The sequence below is a fragment of the Lichenostomus cassidix genome, chromosome 18 (genome assembly GCF_008360975.1).
Source record: "Lichenostomus cassidix isolate B80296 chromosome 18, HeHo_3.0, whole genome shotgun sequence".
NCBI lineage: Eukaryota > Metazoa > Chordata > Aves > Passeriformes > Meliphagidae > Lichenostomus > Lichenostomus cassidix.
Genome location: NC_139498.1, coordinates 439232 through 458250, shown reverse-complemented (window position 1 = coordinate 458250; position 19019 = coordinate 439232). Strand labels below are relative to the sequence as shown.

At 42.2% G+C, this 19019-nt stretch overlaps 3 protein-coding genes across 14 annotated transcripts in view; 2 read left to right on the top strand and 1 right to left on the bottom strand.

Moving 5' to 3' along the window:
• The first annotated feature begins 1328 nt into the window (after positions 1-1328).
• On the top strand, positions 1329-18076 carry POLG2 (DNA polymerase gamma 2, accessory subunit). Of its 7 annotated transcripts, none has more exons than XM_085077297.1 (10): positions 1333-2014; positions 2398-2524; positions 2663-2768; positions 3168-3341; positions 4332-4472; positions 5304-5384; positions 5971-6071; positions 6973-7110; positions 8640-8727; positions 18059-18076. In XM_085077297.1, exons 1-9 carry the CDS (start codon positions 1504-1506, stop codon positions 8677-8679), a joined length of 1419 nt encoding a protein of 472 aa, XP_084933423.1. In that variant the 5' UTR covers positions 1333-1503; the 3' UTR covers positions 8680-8727; positions 18059-18076. The 7 variants fall into 7 exon arrangements, with proteins under 7 accessions (XP_084933425.1, XP_084933418.1, XP_084933423.1 ...); XM_085077296.1 differs by lacking the exon at positions 18059-18076 and adding an exon at positions 9361-9588; XM_085077295.1 differs by lacking the exon at positions 18059-18076 and adding an exon at positions 9286-9588.
• On the bottom strand, positions 6726-12449 carry MILR1 (mast cell immunoglobulin like receptor 1). Of its 2 annotated transcripts, XM_085077305.1 has the most exons (9): positions 12278-12446; positions 12145-12189; positions 11036-11323; positions 10501-10785; positions 9882-9995; positions 9331-9420; positions 8422-8484; positions 8018-8077; positions 6726-7042 (listed from the first exon to the last, which is right to left on the bottom strand). In XM_085077305.1, exons 1-8 carry the CDS (start codon positions 12309-12311, stop codon positions 8025-8027), a joined length of 972 nt encoding a protein of 323 aa, XP_084933431.1. In that variant the 5' UTR covers positions 12312-12446; the 3' UTR covers positions 6726-7042; positions 8018-8024. The 2 variants fall into 2 exon arrangements, with proteins under 2 accessions (XP_084933431.1, XP_084933432.1); XM_085077306.1 differs by lacking the exon at positions 8422-8484 and having other exon boundaries at positions 12278-12449.
• Positions 18077-18603: 527 nt separating the features above from the next.
• The window catches only part of PECAM1 (platelet and endothelial cell adhesion molecule 1), a 28712-nt gene continuing 28296 nt past the window's right edge, over positions 18604-19019 (top strand). For 3 of the 5 annotated variants that reach the window (XR_014855529.1, XM_085077272.1, XM_085077273.1), the window contains exon 1: positions 18604-18905. Coding sequence is in view for 4 of the 5 variants with exons in the window: in XM_085077272.1 (XP_084933398.1) it covers positions 18872-18905 (34 nt within the window). In the remaining variant the exon portion in view is untranslated. The remainder of the gene's footprint in view (positions 18906-19019) is intronic. The other 2 variants (XM_085077275.1, XM_085077274.1) reach the window with 1 other exon arrangement.

Here is a 19019-nt window from a genome sequence, read left to right as displayed (position 1 = left end):
ATTTTTTCTCATTTATTTGCCTTGGAACATTGCTCAGTGGTGCCAGGGGTGAAAAGCAAGGAAGTAGGTAACTTTATCACTGAAGTATGACTTAATTCCTAACTTTCCAGGTCAGTTGCCTGAAACAAAATGCCTTAAAAAGCTTGTTTCTATTTTAGAAACTTCAGTGTAAAGGGTTTTTTTAGTACAAAAGAAATAGTAAATCTAAAGCGAGGGAATTAAAATTGAGAGATGGGAGCGATGCGAAATCTAAGAGGGGCAAGAGGCTTCCTCTGTTCTATGTTTTCCAAACAACCCTTTGCTCGGGGCAGTGTTTTCTGAGGGGGGGAATGTGGGGTGTGCGCTTCTCTTTCTAACATTTGCACATAAAAATGAAGCAGCTTTTGCATTACTGCCAGTGGTACTCTGGCGGAATTGAGCTCATGGCAAACGTGCCTTATAAATAAAACTTGCACTGCTTGAGCTCGCAGGAGTAGCACGTCGTGGAGCTGACCCAGTGCCCTACTAACGCGTCTGGTCCGGCCGGGCCCGGGGGAGGGGGCTGTGCCGCCCCAACCGGCGCGGGGATTATTGCAGCCGAGCCCTTCGTGCCTGCAGTTCGCGGAATGGTTCCTCTGTCGCTCCGCCTCCTGGCGCCGCTACAACCTCATGGTGCGGCGGCTATGGAAATTTCCACTGACTGCCTGCCTTGCCAGCGTGAACCCGAGCGGCCTCGCCCGCCGCCCTTGGCAGCAGTTCCGCGGTGCCGCCTCCGCTGAGCTTTCCCTTCTGCTTTTGTGTGCCTGAGGCTCGCTGCAGCCCCGGAGGGGCTTTTCCCAGGAACCTTACTGTGACAGCGAGGGTCGCGTCTGGCCCATTGTCCCTTTCCCAGTCGCCAGTGTCGGGGAGTTCCGGCCGCCCATGTCCGACAGGGGCAGGCTAGGTGTGACCCCTGGCACGCCCGGCCTTGTCGCCGATTTTGGGAGCTCTCTAAACAAGAGTTCGGTGTATACGAGAGACGTGGTTTATTCTGCGTGGGGCTCAAGGGGGAGATTTCCACGAATTAAACACACCAAGGCCGTAAAAAATGACATCGTTTATACAATAAAATGTACCACAACCTACCTACCTAAAATACATTCTCCTTCTACCTAACGCATGTTTGTGTGATGTGATCTTACGCAATGCTTGAAATGCGAAGCTCTTCTATTAAGCAACTGTAGAAATTACCTAATAGCATTAGTTTTGTTTACAAAAGGCGAGAAAATTCAGCTTGAAGACATCAATTCCTATTGCAGAAGCTATCTGACGGCATCATTACGGTTACAAAAGGTGAGAAGATTCAGCCCGCAGGACAGAAAGTTCACCTCGGAGGGTCCCTGAGCTCTGCCTGGGATCCCAGCGGGGCCGCCATGGGCCCACTGCGCATGCGCGACAGCCGGCCCCGCTTCCCGCGCGCGGGGAGCTGCGCGTGCGCATTGGCTGCCCCGACCCCCCCCCCCCCCGCCGTGAGGGAACGGGAAGATGGCGCTGAGCTCTCGCCAAGGCTGCGGCTGGTGCGGCCGCGCCGCCCTGGGGCGGCCGAGGCGGCGGCGGGTCCCGGACCGGGCAGAGCCGGCTGGGTGCTCGGCGCGGCCGTACTCTGTGGGCGGCAGTGCTGCCGAGGCGGCGGGCGGGACGGAGCTGTTGGAGGTGTGCTGGCGGCGGCGCTTCCTGCAGGGCGGCGAGGGGCCTCTGCCCTGGCGCGTTTACCTGAGCGGCCGCCACCCGGGCTTCGGGCCTTTGGGCGCGGCGGTGCGCGCTAACCTGGCGGCGCAGTGGTGGGACTCGGCGCTGCCCCTGCGGGAGCAGGTGTTCCCTGCGGACGCCCCGCTCCACGGCCCGCCCGGCGCCCCGCGGGACGCGCAGGGGCTGCGGCTGCTGCACCCGGAGACGCTGCGCGAAGCCCTCCGGGGCTGTGGGCAGAATCCAGGGGCCCCGGTCCTGGAAGAAGTGCTGGGGGCCGCGGGGGTGCTGCGGAATAGCCTCCTGCCCGGTAGGTCCCAGACGGCTCCGCCCAGCCCGCGCCCTGCGCGCGTGTTTCGTGCTGGGAGCGAATCAGCTGCATTTAAGGAATTTTTCCACTTGGTGTGCTGAGAACTTCTGTGGGCTGTTAGTTTGTGTGCTTTTCAAGGACCTGACCAGCACAGGTGGACGCGGGTGCGCGCCCTGTGACTGGGGAAAAAGCACATTAAAATCAACGTGCCCAGAAGAACCAGCCTGTGAGCTCATCTCTGCAAAGCATCAACACTAGTAATGATAGTGGCACTGCATGTACGAGCAACACGTGTATAATACGTGCTTCATTTGTTCTTGATAGAGTTAGAACATCAAAAACTTACCGGTGGCTACTGAAATCAGGGCTTTTTCTTCTGATAGGTGTTCTGGCGCAATATGTCAGCTGCTTAGAGCTGGTGAACAAAAGACTGCCATGTGGCCTTGCTCAAATTGGAGTGTGCTTTCATTCTGTTCCAGAAAGCGAACAACACAACAAAAACCTTACAAGGTAGAGTAATAGAGGAGTTAATCCCTTACCATACCTAAACCAACTGTTTCGCTTTTGGATTATTTTTGAATGCCGTTTCTTGCTTTTCCCCTGTTATTTTCGAAGGTGTTAACTTGCTGCCCTTGCTGTTGTTTAAAGAATAGGCGAGAGGACCACGTCTTTGCTTGCATGGTTTAGTTCTCCCAGAACTGCAGGACAGTGGCTCGATTACTGGCTACGCCAGAGGCTCCAGTGGTGGAGAAAGGTAACAGCAGCATATCCGTGGGGGATCTGTGTCTGCTCTTTTATATCTCAGAGAGGGGATAGTCACCCTGCTTGGTTTTATGGCCTTACATTGCTGGCCTCCTTCTAGGCACTGAAATATGTGTATTTCTTGTGGAAATTGGAAAGTTACTGAGGTTGATGACGAGCCTGATAAATGCTTTATGACGTTACTTGCAGAAAGGCAAATGTTTTCTGTTTGTCAGTCATGTAAGATGAAAATGCCATAAAACAACCAAGAGATTTGGGCTGTAACTTACAAAAACCTTTTGCTGAAAATCACAGACTTCAGCTTGCATTGCAGATGTGGGTTTTGTAGTTACTATGGGATTTTGTAGTTAATATGGAACATAATGATTACCTCTTACACCTTTTATTTCAGTTTGCTGTAGGCCCATCTAACTTCAGCAGCAGTGACTTTCAGGATGAAGATGGCAGAAGAGGATTTAAGTTACATTACAGCTTTCCATGGGGGACAGAAACATTAGAAACACTGAAGAACCTTGGTGATACTGAACTGTTGCAGATGTATCCAGGAGATAGTTCAAAATTACTTGTAAGCTTTACTGTATTAAACATCTCTTCTGATAAAGATGGTGGTGTGTAAGAGAAGTGGTTTCTTTGCTGGTCCAGTTGCTTAGCACGTGGCTGACTTTGATTCATTTGCTGCAAAAATAGTACAGTTGGTACTATTGGTTTGCAGTCAGACCTTCATTTTCAAAAGCTGATAAAACAGTGTTTTGGTATGGGTTTTTTTTTTTGCAAGGAATTTTTTTTCTTCAGAATCAGAGCTGTTGTCAGTGGCATAGCCTTTACCTGTACCTGCGAGTAGATGTCAACACAAACTCAGACTGTTTTGCACTGTTCAGTTTGCATCAAAGAGAACCTGTAAATGGTTCTTTTTCTTGCTGTACCTTGTTGACTTCCATGTATGTAGGAGTTTCTGTAGATTGATGGGTTATAAAAATGTCTTTTTAGAAAAAGGGGGGAGGCACCAGAAGGAAACCTCTCCACTGAATTTGTTGGAGAGGGACAAACCTCTAGTAAATGGCAATATTTGATGTTAGGCTGAACAGATAAAATCAGAATAACTATGTATTTTTACCAGTAAATTGCAACCTTCTTATTACAATCCTGCCTTTCCTGGTTTTGCAGTTTATTTCTACAAAACTGGGTTTTGTAGGGATTTCTCAGAATGTGGGGATTCATGGTCACTTTGAAGTAATCTACAAACTTCCCAAAGAAAAATGCAGAGTTTCAAGTGTATTTGCTATAGATTTAAATTTATGATCAAAGTGGCAGGGTGAGAAACTAATCCTATTCTGCTAGGACCTTCTGCTTTCCCCACTGTTACAGTCTTACCTGGTTACAGATAAACTTTTAAAATTGCTGATAACTTTTCAAGATAAGTGTCTGTATTGTTAACTTAATATTATCTTGTGTAATAAGGATGATTGAGCTCAATGCCTCGTTGTACATTTAAAGCAAGCAAAATGCTTTTGGGGACAACCTTTGATGTTTTCCTGTGTGGGTTTTTGCTCTTCAGGGCCGAGATGGAAGGAAGAATGTCATCCCTCATGTTCTGTCTGTAAATGGAAATCTGGACCGAGGAGTGTTAGCATATCTCTTTGATTCTCTACAGCTGGTTGAGAATCCATTAACAGCAAAGAAGAATTCACAGAGAAAGGTAATTTCATGTAGGAAGTGTAAGAAAAGTCCAAGTACAGACCCCACAGACAATGTAGTAAATTCAAGCATGGCAATGTCTCCTTTTCAATGCGGTCATCCTCATCCCTTCAGATGGGTGCAGACTGAACCTTCTCACTGGTAGCACCAGGCTGGCCCCATGGCATGACCCCTGTGGTCCTTGTCACCCACATAAGCAATTTTTCTCATTCTGAGGTCCATTTTCCTGTTTTACGTTTCTGTCTGATGATTCGGTAGGCTCTTGGCATGCAAGTGATGATGGAGTTAAGAGAAATTGGAATGTAGCTGCAGTTTGTGGGAAGGATGGATTTATCTCTTCCAGCAGCCTTTGGAAGTGCTGAGAAGAGTAGAAAAAGTGGGTCCAGGTGGTAATGGGGCATTTCCCAAAGGACAGTCATTATCCCCACTTTTACCCTGTTTTCTGGTAAAACCCAGTGCTGGCTGTCAGACAATGCTTGTTACCCTGGCAGCTGTTTGGGCTTTAACAACAAGCAGTAGGCTGGATGGGAAGTGCCTACTGGACTGTCTCTTACCGCTCTGACTCCACTCAAGATGATGGTGCTCTGCTAACAAATCTTTATCTGTTTTCTGGAGCTCAGCCAAAATAGCGTCATTTGTGCCACATGAGTCTAGCTGGGCTGTGTGCTTTGCATGAAGTACAGCTTGCTTCTAATTCAGGATTTTGTGCTGTGAGAAAATTTTTGCATGTTTAGAACCTTAATTTAATTTTTAAAATTACTGTTTCCTAGTTCTGTTTAGAATTGCATGATAAATACATTTAGTAATCTGTTGCTTTTTGTAAATTTATCAGGTACTTAAGCTTCATCCTTGCTTAGCACCTCTTAAAGTGGCCTTGGATTTAGGAAAAGGTCCAACAACAGAGCTGAGGCAGGTATGTTGTAGGAAACATACATGTATAAGAAACACAAGAGCATTGACTCTTCATGTAACCTGTTTCAATTCAGACACTGCTTTTGTTGAGGAAAATCGTGCTGCTGCTTTGACTCCTGGGGATTCCTGCTTATGCAGATTCCATGGTGCTCCCACTGTGCAGCTTGTGGGTCACAGCCGAAGGAATTCACTGCAGGCGCTTGCTTGTGTGAACACACTGCTTTTGGTACAATAGAGCTGATACTTGTCCCATGCAAAGTTAAGGAAAATAACTCAATCCCTCTCAGCTTCTTAATCTTTCAGAATTATCTTAACATGTGTATTGCATCTTCAGAAGGTTTTTTAAGAAGTTCATTTAAGTCAGTCATAGAGTCCCCACAGAAGGGAAGAAACTTACACTGGCATATTTTTAAACAGAAGTGGAGATGTATCTGCCAGGCTGCTTTCTAATGTAAGATTATTTCAGCCAGCAAATTCACATCAGCTAGGAATGTTAATACCACATGTTAAGTGTTTTAATGGTTTCTTTTATGGAGTCTCAGACCCTCAAAGTCTGTCTTTTTGCTTTTGTTTTTAAATGAGCTCAGGTATGTCAAGGATTGTTCAATGAACTGACAGAAAATGGAATTTCTGTGTGGCCGGGTTATCTGGAAACTGTGCAGTTATCTCTGGAACAACTTTATACAAAGTAAGGAGAAACAGTCTTTTGTAAACTAAACTATGTAGGTCAAAAATTACTTTCTGTGCACTGGTGAAAATAGGGCTTTTTTCAGTAGGAAGTCCTTGAGTGCAGTAAATGACTGAAGGCATGGATCCCAAACTACAGACTTGGATTCAAGTAGTTTTATTACAAAAAGCATATGTCAGATAATTTTAAAAATTAAGTGAAGTACAACATGTTACTGTTGTGCTTTCACATGTTACTGTTATTTCCCTGGAACTGTGAAATGCCCTTTAAAAACTCTTATGTAGAAAATAAATTTCTTCAGATGAGTTATAAGCTTGCAGAACTGTTTCCTACCCTCACCCCCATTTTTGCATCTGGTCTCGTTCTGTGTTTCATTATTAAGCACTACTTCAAACAGCACACTGTGTCTTGAACTTGGAAGTTCTTCCAAGCCTGGATCCATTGCTGTTAGTGTGTGTGATGGAACTGTTTGTGGATGTAAAAACAGTTATTCCATTTGGGGGCTTCATGTATGATTTGTTGATCAGGAGTGAATTTGGGGCATAAGGCTCTCCATGTCAAAGCATCTTGACCATGCTGATGAGTGGGTTTTTTTCTGAGAGAAAATAAATGGAACTATTTGTTCATGTGCAGTAAAACTGTCAGAAAGATAAATTCTGTTTGTTCAAAAATACTTTTATTTGATCACTAAATCAGATCCTTTTTATGTAGTTAAGTGGCTAAGTAATTTAAAGAAATTTAATCAGGAAAGCAAGGAATGGCAGCAAGAAAACTGGAAGTGCCACACTGGACTTAGTGCAATACAGCAAGACTAAATATTTATAGTTTGTGGTCATTTGTATGTAAGTTATCTGATATTTTCCATACAAAAGCAGTAACAGGTGGGTTCTTTTCTCTGCAGGTATGATGAGATGAGTATTCCCTTCATGGTCTTGATAACTGATGCCACTCTAGAGAACGGCGTGGTCCAGCTGAGAAGCAGAGACACTACCATGAAGGAAATGATGCACATTTCTAGGCTGAAGGACTTTTTAACTAAGTATGTTACATCAGCCAAAAATGTGTAAACTTAAACTTGTTGAATAAAAGGATTTTCTTAGACATCTTTGCCTGAACTGGTTTCAGCTTGTACAGCTTGTTCAGTCACTGTATAAAGTGCTTAAGGTTTGTGCAAGTCACATGGCCTCTGATAGTCATCAGTGTCATGAAACACAAAAACTTGCCTTAAAATCTTTTTCTGTTAACATGGTGCTCACTTAATTATGAGTTATTTCTGACACCGGTAATGATTGCTGTATAGATAATTATGCTGTATAGAATGCAAGGGTAGCACAGTGTGACTTACTGAACTTATAGGATTCTAAATAAGCAGGCTACAGAATAATATTAAAACAACCCAGCAACATCTAAGAAATAGCCTGTAGCAGGATACAGAATTGATTTTGAAGTTAACTGTCTCAAAAATTAATTTTAGCATCCTATCCTTACTCTGAGAGCTGAAGTACTGTTAAACTGAGAAATTGTCATCCTTGCAGGTTAGAGGCCAAATACAGATCCTCTAGTGTGTGCCTTAGAGGGTTTTAATTTTTTTTTCTTTATAGTGGACAAAAGCCTTTTGATTATCTTATGTTTGTACACAATCCAGTTTCTGCTTTATGAGAATTGTTAAATGTACAGAAACTTAGATCTAGGTGAAAGCTTTACTTGTAATTCTAAGTTTTATCTGTTGTTTTTTCTCTTGAGTTGAAGTCCTTAGATACTATGTCTTGGGGATTTTGTTTGCTAGTAGAAAGTGAGCTACATTACCTGTCTACAAACTGATTAGGCCAGGAAACTGGAATCTAAACATGATCTCTTTCTGTGCAGCTTGCTGACACTTGGCACATATGAGAGCTGAAAAATTCTTTAAAAATATGTGATTAAGTTAATCACAAAACGGGTCGTACCTGGTACTCAGTCTCTGATGAGGACCTTTGAATAGACTGTAGAACGTGCCCTCTTCCCTGCTAAAAGCCAGAATAACATAATTCATAATCGCTTTTTTGGTACAGATACACAAGAAGAATTAACATTACATCAGCAACGTGGATACTAATAACATCTTCTGCATGGTTTCAGAGGGAGGCTGTTGAATTGGTTGCCATAGGAGGATTTGGGGGGTTTTTTGGGTTTTTTCCTTTTTTTCCCCCCTGCCTCAAAACAGTTCTAAAGTTACTCTAATTTTTCCATAGTAACTAAGCAATTTCATAAGCAATTGCAAGTATTTAAGCCCTGCCTCCACCCAGCAAAGTCCCCTCAAAACATATTTGTGTGCATCAGATATTCCAATATTATAGCTTGAGGTTTTCACCTTTTGCCTCTTCTCTTCTAATAACAGAAAAGTTGATGTATTCTTCTTCTGGTTTAACAGGCTCTGGATTAAAGATGATAAGCAGCAGTTAATTACAAGCAACTTGGATCAGACTTTTTTTCCCTATAATCTTGAAACAAAGCATTGAGATTCCATACTGAATGTAAATCATGGAGCACCCATGGGCCTTATCAGAGCTCTTATCAATGTCCTTGCAGGCTGAGACCTGAGACAAACAGCTGCACAGCACTGAGCTGACCCAGCAGGGCAATGAGAATTCCATCTACTGCATGAACAGGAAGGCAGGTTTGTTTGGAGACAGTTACTCCATTTTGATATTTAGAAATGGGAAACATTAATGCCTTTGCTATTGGTTTGCCTGGGAGATTGTTTTTCCCCTTGAAAAGAGACATTCACATATAAGGAAAAATGTAGAAAACTGCAAGTTCAGAGCATCGTGGCTCTCAGGTAATGTCTTCATCATTTTGTATTTCCTGCAATTGGAGTAGTAAAATATCTTAACATAGGTCACTTGCTTTGTTGTTACTTCATAGTTTCAGTTTGTACTGACTTTAGTCTTGCCAAACTTAAGAGGGATGGAATAGAGAACTAAAGTACAGAACGGTGCTGAACAGAATGCAGGAGCTGCACAAGTTTTGTTTTGCTGTAACTTCCTATAGCTCGCTATTGTCTGTTAGTAAATGGGCATTGCACCTATTTTCTTTAATTGAACCTCAGTTCATTGAATCAGCTGCAGTTTTGGCTGCATGACTGTTAGATGATGCCAAATACAGATTCTGAGGGATTTCAAATAATGCTTGTGCCAGGAGGGTCAGTAAGTGTCACCTTCCAGTGATTTTGCAGTACCTGAAGAAGCCTGCCTGGCTGCAGGGGGTGACAGGAACTTACCAATCTCTGTGTATATGACTTCCTTTTCAGACTCCACTGCATTCACTGCTGAAGTAAGGCCAGCTGAGGGCCTGGTGGGCTTGAATTTTTCTGCAAATAGTAAAAGAAAAACACGTATGTGTGTGTATATGTATACATATGAATACACACATATATAAAAATAAATATTTCTTAGCGGGAAATAAACAGTTTCAAGGTATTTTTTGGCTATTTGGAGACTTCTCTAATCTTATTTGCACAATAAAAATTATGCTTTAACCAAGGGCATTTTAATACATTTCCCTTTCCAGTGAGGTCTAATTCCTTCCAGTATTTTTGAATATTACATTAGATGTTGTTTTGCTTCTCCCACCCCAGATCTTTCATCTAAAACACAGCTCAGAGATTGATTAACAAGACCTTGTCTTGTTCAACAGCCAGTGCTGCTTGAAACTCAACAACATCCTAAAATACCAGGAGCTGTTCTGCTGAAAACGCGATGTTTACGCACTGAAATGTATTGACAACAGAAATGACCTTTGGAAAATGAAACAGACATTCAAATAACTCACTTGCTTTATACAAAGGAATTATGAAAAATGGAATTGCCAGAGCAAATCCTATTATGAGTAGTAGCAGGATCAGCCCAAGAGAAATTAGTAGGGGCTGTGAATGGCTTCTCTCTTCTGCCAAAAAAAAAGAAAAAAAAAGGTTTATACAATGAAGTCTTGTTTCATATTTTAAGTATTTTCTGTAAATTAAAATCAAGACTTGTAATTTCTTTCAGCTTTTGGATTAGCTGTTGTTAGTGTAACTGCTCTGGTGAGTCCCAAGGGCTCTGTGCCCCAGCAGAAGGAAGGCAGCTTGCTGGTGCCAGAAGGCTCTTTCATAGGACCAGAGAGAAAAATGAAACCTGACTCTCTCCAAGATGGACCAGAGGTCTCTTGTAAAAATGAGCCTTTTACAGACATCCTCCATGGTCACTTCAACTTCTGATGCTGTCTAGGATGCATGAAATTCTATGATTTTACATTAATTTAAAAAACTCTTTTTTTTTAAATTGTAAAAATTATATTTTGAACATCCCATTGCAGGAACAAAGTATCTGGCTAAAAAACTTAGATTGTTACAGCATTCTGAATTTTATGTGATCCCAGTTTGTCAGCTGTAGCAATCTCTTTTCATTCATACCTGCCAGTGTAAAGTTGAAACCGTTGCTGTATTTTGAATTATTGGGAAAACTATTATTAGCTTTGCATTTATAGGTTCCAAAGTCACTAAGGGAATCGATAAATAGGAAAATCACAGCTGCTTCCCTCTTCTGCATCGTCTTTTGGGGAGAAATGTTTTGTGTTCCTTTGAAGAATAGGTATGTGATGGGAAGAGATCCATTCTCCGAGAGACAGGACAGGGTCACGTTCTGGCCTTTCTTTGCATGAGAGGTGGGTGAACTCAGCACTGGTTTGGAAATTGGCTCTGTGGAAAGAAAACTGAAAAGTCTGAATTACCGAGTACAGGACAAGCTCCAAGCAGGACTTGGAGTGAAGTGACAACAGTGGCAAAAGAGCTGGGCATGGAGCATGGAGGGCTCGTGAGCCCTGAAGGAGAGCACTGCTGGCTCCTGAAGTAAGCACAGCCTTTTGCAGTAAAGCTCAGCTCCTCAGACAAGAGATTGCTGTGTGCCCCTGGAATAACTAGTGCTGGGAAGGTGTACAGCGAGACGTACCTATAAGGGTGAAGTTGAGGCTGTTGCTGTATTTTCCACCACTGGAGATGTTGTATTCAGCTTTGCACTTGTATTCCCCCACGTCGCTGGCAGAGCTGATGGTCAGGGTGAACAATGCAGGGGTCAGGTCTGACCTGTTTAAAGCAGATACCTGCTGGTTGTGCTTAAACAGTGTGTATCTGACAGGTAGAGATCCAGACTCAGAGAGGCAGGAGAAGGTCACGTTCTGCTTCCTCACCACGTTCAAAGTCCCCTGAACCAGTACAAGCTTGGGATTGGGTAGCATCTCTGGAAGGAAAAAACCTGAATGAGTTGACTGGACCTATGACCCAAGAAACTTTCAGATTTTTCCCAAATATGTTGAGAACCAAGCTGTACTTACTTGTGTTGAAACAGCCATTGTACTTTTTCCACCTCTAATAGCAGGCAACTCAAATACTTTTCAAAACCAGAATGCAGCTTCACACATGATGTAAAGTGCATGTATTCATGCAAAAGAGGGCATAGCCACACAAAGCCCACAGATGTATTCAGATGAACCAGCAATACTTCTGAACTTCAGCCACAATTAAAGTATTAGAAGTATAAAAGAGAAATATTAGGGAGTATTAATTGCAGGAGAAAGTAACCTTATATACTAGTTGAGAGGTAGCACATGAACCTTAAAGCAAAAGCAGTATTTTATTTGTAGCTGTTTATAAATAGACAGAACTAGCCTTGTACAAGTAAATTGAACATTTGAATAGTAGCTGTAAGGGCCTCAATGATCTCTCAAATTTGTTTCTTTTCATGATCTGATACAAATGAATTTGCAATAAAAGCTTGTCTTTTCACAGAAAATGGTACTGAACTAGTCAAGACTAAAATAAATTACGACATTTCCAGTGGGGGGAAAAAATGTTTTAACAACTTAAAGCAATTTTGACTTTTACATACAGGCCAGCAAAGAGACACAACTTTGTATAGAAACTTCTAAACTGAGTCACTGCAGATTGTGGCAAAAGTTTCAATTGTGCATGAAATTTTTGGATATTTTTAAATCCTTCCTCAATTTTTTGGATAACAGTAATTTTCAGTACAAAACTCAAAATCGACAAACAAGAACCTACCTTTGCCATTTCCCGTAGTTTTCTGTATCTGCTGAGACGTTTGAGCTAAGAGAAGAAAAATAAAAGCTTTCAGATAAGAAACAGTGGTTCTGGTTTAGAAAGATTTGTAACCTGAACCATGTCCTTCACTTACAGTAGGAAAGCAGCAGAATTGTGAGAAAAAGCATTTTCTTGATGTTGAGCAAGAGAGCTGGTGGAGTTACATGACAGAGATCTTTCTTTTGAAGGAGATTGAGAAGTGGCTTTTGGACTTGAGGAAGTTCTAAATATGGAAACAGTGCTGATCAGAGCTGATCTGTACTGATGTTTCTCTGAAGACATTTGTGATATCCCAGGTACATTTAGCCTCTGGCAGGCAGAGTAGTGGGCAGAGAGAGGAGCAGTTGAGTGGGGAACAGCTGTTTGGAATACAGGTGAATGTTGTGCACAGTTGTCCTAAGGCGTGGCTGACATGAGCAGCAGTTTCCCCCGTGTGTGGTGTGGTAGAGCTGCCATGCAGTACAGAACCAGGGAGTCACTGAGGCTGGAAAAGACCTCTAAGAGCATCGAGTCCAAGCATTTGCCCAGCACTGCCAGGTCCACCACTAAATCATGTCTCCAAGTGCCACATCTGCACATCTTTAAATCCCTCCCTCCAGGTGACTCCACCACTTTCCAGGGCAGCCTGTGCCAATGCCTGACAACGTTTTCCATGAAGAAATTTTTCCTGGTATCCAATCTAAACCTCCTCCAGTGCCATTTCAGGCTGATTCCTCTTGTTCTTTCACTTGTTACTTGGGAGGAGACCAACCCCCACCTTTCCCCTCTTGTGTAGTTTTTCTAGCACTGTTCTTATAAGGGAATGAGATCACTGATCCATATCAAAGAGCCACATATTTGCTAGAGCTAGTGCAAGTGATTATATAGCTGAGACTAAGGAAGTACATGGTACTGGATTTTTAGCAGCAATATAATTTTAAAAAACTAGTCCAAAAAAGTATCAAGTCTATGGAAGTTTTAAGCTGTTAATAAGTTTATAGCTAGCCAGCTTGTTAAGGAAGTATTTCTGTCCAACTTCAAATACTAAGCTGTAAGGAAGTGAGATCTTGTACTAGAAGCTACAAATCTCTTAAAGAATTTGAGTTCAACACTGCATAAACAAACTTGATGACTAATTTGATGAAGTAATCAGTAATATAAAGCTACATAATGACAGTCTTGGCAAGTAGATGTTCTTTACTCTGGGCAAAGTAAATGTAATCATCAGCCATGTGTGGGCAATGCCTTCTGCAGGACTCCAGGCCCTGTTGTAGAATTGCTTACACACAAAATAACTTAGTAGTGATCCTTGTCTTATTTCTTGTTTCTTTATTCCACTTTCTGAAGGCAACAAAACAAAGCCTTACAGTTCTTCCCTGGGTCATGCAGAATCCCTCCCAAATCCTCAGTTATTGCAGCATTGCAAAATTTCCTAACAGAACATTGTGTACATTTCCTTCCTCCTTGTTGTTTTAATTTTGGTGTTGGTTTACTTGTTTTGGTTTGTTGGATTTTTAAAATTTCTTTTAAGACAATCTCCACCCTCTCCTCACAAACGTTTCTGATGTGGAAATGCTGTCAGCAAACCACAGGAGTGGAACATCTTTTCACAGCTGTCAGGAAGCACATGTGAAAATGCAGCTGTTGGGGGGGGAACGGGGGTGTTTGTGCATTTTGCTGTTGTGGGAGCCTGCTCTTGTCAGAAACCCTCACAAACAGCCCTCAGGAGCCCTGGCTAGCTGTGCTCATTCCCAGCACAATGCTTTTCTTTTTCGAAGAAACTGTTTCATTTTGTGTGTGAGTAGTGAGGAACAGTTACACAGAGAATGAGCCATGACTTTGGCCTTAACTTCTAAAAAATAAAGTTTAGGTGTCACCCGGACCTCTCATGTATAGCATCTTTAATGGTGTGCAGGCTCCCTCAGGATGCACAGCCTGGGTGTCCAGGGAAGACAAGTGCTGATCCAAACCCCTGGTTTCTGTTTGGAAGTGGGAAGTTTGCTTCTCTGTGGATTGTTTTTCTGGCAGAGCTGGCTATTGCCTTTGGACTAAGCATGTGTACAGAGAGTTTTATAGCAGCAGTAAGATATTGTTTGAGCTTGGAGTTCCCTTTTTATTAGATTTGCAAATTTCCTGCCTGAAATTAATGTTGTTGTGCATGTAAGGAGAATTGAGTAAATTTGACAAAGAATGATGAACAGAACATTGCAGAACAGAGCAGAAGTCGTCCAGCCAAAGCAAGTAAGTTAAAAAGTCAGAAAGGGTAATATGTATGTATAGTGCTGTGACAGTATTCTGCCTCCAGCAAGCAGGTGGAAGGGAATAAGCCAAACTGAGCTCTCATTCACAGGGTCAGTTCTTTAACTTGAGGATGTAAATAGTGTGATAGTGTTTTCCAGTAAGGCTGTGGTGGCTTCTCACTGTGTCTGTTGTGTCACAGCCAGAAGTTTCTGACCTCTCCTCTGTCACTGTTCATACTCTGGTGAATATTGCTGCAGAGCTTGAGGCTGTTTTCCAGCTGCATCTGGAAATGCTCGATGTTAAGCAAAATGAGTGCAAATCCTGGTATATTGCCAGGAAAGGGCACTGTGTGGCAGTGACAGGGTGTGATGTATGTTTCTGAACTGAGGAACTTGTTAATCCAGTAGTGGACAGCAGCTAAAAATGTCCTTGAGGAGCTGAATCAGTCACACACTACTGGCACAGAGAAAGTTCAAGGTGTTACCACAGCCCATGATGATAATGTAATCATCAATTGGTTTCACTTGTCTGCAAGAAGGAATTTCTCTCATTTGTCTGAATAAGTTTCTCAGGTACGTGTGTTTGCTATGTGATACAAGTCAGGACAGATTTCTAGTGCTCTTTTCAGTGTTACACTGAATCAGCAAGGAAGTGTAAAACCGAACAGTAATAATTAGCTCCTGTTGTATTAAAAGTAAAAATTCCAGGGTGAAACCCACAGTGATATTCTGTCATTATCAGCCTTCCGGTTTCTTTAGTTACTTTTCCCAGTTTAATTTATGTTGCCATTTGGAGGAGGTGTTGGATATCAGTCATCCTGCATTTAATTGTGAAAGGGAGCAGTGAGGGAACCCCAGTGTGCTTCACTGCCATGCTCATCTCCCAGCAGATGGTGCCATTGTGAAATGTAATTTATAGCCAGACAAACTGGATAGAGTTTCTGTAAATTGTAGAACTTCCAGGCTCCTCAAAAAGAGGCAATGTTAATTTCTTTATTGTACTCCTAAATGTTCAAATCCATGGAGAAAAATTAATTTTTTATTCTTCTCTAGGGAGGTGTAAAGAGATGCTTTTAAAACAAAAATAATTTATGCAAATGTCCCACTTTCAAGAGAAGACAATATGCCCTGAAAATATATGTAGAAAGAATTTGTTTAATTCCCAGCTCACCAGGGATTTGTCTGGACTTGTGAAACCAGCAACGTTTGTTATAATTCTATTTGTGAGTATATTGAAACAGGAATTGATAAGTAAGCAAAACAGTACACAGTTGTAAGAAATCAAAGCAGTTAAACCATTACATGTGTTGGGAATTGGAGGATTAGAAATCAGAGCTACTTTTCTGTTCTTGGTTTAGTTATGGAAAACATGTTGACTTCAGTAGAGATGGACACAGATTTCTGAATTTTTAAATAAAATTTAGAAAAATCCTAAATATTTGTAGATACACCTCTAAAGCAATTAACTGTATTTAAAATCAGTGAATTTACACAGGAAATTATGTGGAACCTCCATTATCAGGGACATGATTTTTGAGCCCAGAAATGCTTTATCACTAAATCAGTGAGATAGAACTTGAAGGCAACACTCATGAAGCCTTCATCTTTTCAGAAGAAAGTGAAACTGCCATCAGGAATGGGCATTTGAGACCAGGAGACCAAGTTTAGGGGCTGCAGAAGATTGGCTGGAATTGGTGTGTTGAGGATGTGAGATGTCTGTGCTGGAGGCTGGCACTGCGGCTGCTCTTTGCTGAGAGCACAGGGAAACAAACAGCTGCAATGTGCTGGGAACTCTTGAGCTCCCTTTCCTGTCGTAAGGGACTGGCTGAAAACACTGCATTTGCAAAGGGAAAAATTGAAAATCTTATTCAGCATTTTCCCCTTAGTTAGGGAAATAGGCTTTGCCTCTCATGTCAGCAAAGCTCTGTTCAGTTGCCAGAGCTGGTGGCTCTTAGGAAATGTCACATGTAAGCAAGTAGCAGAGGATCCAGCCAGTAGAAATGGGGATTGGGAATTCCCAGGTGAGGTTTAGTGTGTAAGGGTCTAATTCATTGCCAGTACATTAAATGTGATGATTCCCATGGGTTTCAAAGGGCATTCAGGCAGATTATAATGGCTATTCTGGCTGCTTCAGAAGGTGTGTTGCATTTTTGAGGTCAGTCCTGCTTTTCCCACAGATAAAACAGGGATTGAATAGAGTTCTTTATGTGATGTATAGTAGAATAAATTTGATTTTATGTAATTCAGAAATACATATCTAGAGAGATTAAAATAAAATGGCTGTTAGGGAAATATGCAGTTGTACAGGTACTACAAGTTTTGATTCTTCAGGTCACTGATTTCCAGTTTAACCATGGAAGATGGTCTCAAGATGTTCTTGGGTGTTTGAAATGTTTTTCCTTCAAGTTTCGTATTACTTTGGCCCTAAATTCCTGGTGTAGAATTTAATTCTTGTGTTTTGGTCAATACAAGGTTGATTATCCTTTCCATGACAATAGTGAAGCTTGTCAGGAATATGACAGTTAAATCAGCCTTTAGGGTCTTGTGGAATGGACTTCACTTGGGAGTGACATCTGGCAACAGCCTCAGGTTTTGGCACCACTAAGCCTTAATCCTGAGCTATTTCATCCTGAAAGCTCACCCTTCCACCTGAGTCTGAAACTAGCCTGGCCCTGACCTGAGCCCTGTTGGCTCTCTCTGAAGGACATTGGCCCACCAATGGACACTCTCCCTCCCTCTCTGGGGCTCAAAGGAACTTTTGGCCCCCCGTGGGAAAGACTGGTGTGGTTTTGCTGAGCTTTTTATGTCCTGCTGAATTCTTTTACGGGGAAAAGGGGAAGGGGGAAATCTCCTTCCTTCCTATTTTTTTGTTACTAGTGGCAGAAGTTGATCTACCTTTGTTCTCCACCTGCCACATGTCCTCCTACTCTTTTCCTTTACCTGCCTCTGGGGACCATGGCTAGCAGCTGGCCAAGTCACCAGTCTTTTGTTGGTGGTGCGTTTGAAACAGCCTGGACTGAGCAGGACAAACACTATTGCTAGTTAACAGCTTAGTCCTAATTGCTGTGACCATTGTGCCATTCTGTAAAATGCCAGAGAGGCCTTGTTCATGCAGCTGATACATTGTTAAACAGACAGTGTTTTCCTTCAGTTTCCTTTTGCAAAATTCCAGGCTTACGCGGGTAATACAATCACTGAAGTAGACTTACAGTTTTAAAATCCTGGTTTTGGGGGAAAACTACAGCTTTCATTCACCCCAGGAAGAAAAAAGGGATTTCATGTGAACAGTGACACCTGTGAGAAGAGTTTGTTTCATTTATGGGCTTCTGTGAGCACATTTAGTATTGTTTTATGCAGTGTTCTAACAAGTCTGGGAAATATTGCTGTAATTAAAGGAAAGCATTGACTCTGTCTACAGGGGAAAGACCAAAGAGGTTTAGAGTTGAGCACTCAGTTTTCAAGAATAACTAAATTACGACTTGGGGAGTTCTGGGACACACAACTTGAGAAACACTTTCTGAAGGGCTTGATTTCAACTCACTTTGTCAGGCTTCAGTCAGTGTTAGGGCTGGAGGGAATAGCTTAAGTCTGACTTAAAAGTGGGCTGATATACTGAGAGGAATATCCTGACAGATGAGAAGTGTTCTCTATTTCAGATTGTGCCAATGCTGCTGCAAATTTCTGCTGAAAATTGAAACTCCATCTGATCCTTTCCCTAGGGGGCTTAAGGTTTGTGATTTGTGTGTCCATTGCACTGTCCTAACTGCATAAAATCAAATCTGGTGCAGATCCACGGTTTTGATATATGATAGTAGTATGAGATATCCACCTGTCAACATTCTAGTCTCACACAACGGTACCTCTTGTTTTTGAGATAATTTGAATTTTTTGTGCAACCTACAGTAAAGCTGTTCTTTGCCACAGCAAAGATGGGAGACCTAGAAATGGAGGTAAAGGGGGAAAATGAGTAATTATGTACATCTCTTCTCTGAAAGGATGACGGGAAATATTTGTTCAAGTATCTGCTGAGGTCAAGTAGCAAAGGTAATTTGTGTTCCTAAATGGTTAATTGTGACTTAAAAATACCCATATTGACAGGAACTGCAGGATAATGTCATTGGAACTTCTTGTTTTTTTAATGCACCTTAAGAAATTGAACAAAACAAATGCATTTGGTGGCGCCCTCAGGAAAAGTCCAGTCACTTCCTGACCAGTAATCTGCCTGGGAGCAGCAGATACGTTCTCATTGTTTGCCATTTCCAGTTTCCAGTAATGGGAACGATTACTTGATCCAGTCAGTTTCTGCTGAAGATCTGGGAAAACTTACGAATTTTAATGGCAAATTTTTACTGATTTCCGTAAAACAGCAAGGGGAAAAAGTGTAACGTAGTTTTGGTACCTGGAGGCATCACCTCTGATAATGAATATTGTTTTATTTTGGGATTAAGTGTCTATTCTTCAGGAACGAGATGTATCTTGCTCTTCTTGTGTTTTTCTTGCAGTGTAAGTAAGATAGCTAAATCTCTGGGTGGGTACATGAGTTTCTGGTTTGTCTGGGGTTTGGTGAGGCTTCTCACAGTTTTGCATTACTGTCTCTCAATCTGTAAGCTTTGAAAA

What these genes read in the sequence shown, in the direction of transcription:
- POLG2 (XM_085077292.1), top strand. Translation starts at nt 1,504, where the DNA reads ATGGCGCTGAGCTCTCGCCAAGGCTGCGGCTGGTGCGGCCGCGCCGCC. An exon ending in GCGGAATAGCCTCCTGCCCG is followed by an intron (nt 2,015 to 2,397) that starts GTAGGTCCCAGA and finishes TTCTTCTGATAG; the next exon opens with GTGTTCTGGCGCAATATGTC. An exon ending in GAGATAGTTCAAAATTACTT is followed by an intron (nt 3,342 to 4,331) that starts GTAAGCTTTACT and finishes TTTGCTCTTCAG; the next exon opens with GGCCGAGATGGAAGGAAGAA.
- MILR1 (XM_085077305.1), bottom strand. Translation starts at nt 12,311, where the DNA reads ATGCTTTTTCTCACAATTCTGCTGCTTTCCTACT. An exon ending in AATTCTGCTGCTTTCCTACT is followed by an intron (nt 12,190 to 12,277) that starts GTAAGTGAAGGA and finishes TTCTTCTCTTAG; the next exon opens with CTCAAACGTCTCAGCAGATA. An exon ending in AACTACGGGAAATGGCAAAG is followed by an intron (nt 11,324 to 12,144) that starts GTAGGTTCTTGT and finishes TTTTCCTTCCAG; the next exon opens with AGATGCTACCCAATCCCAAG.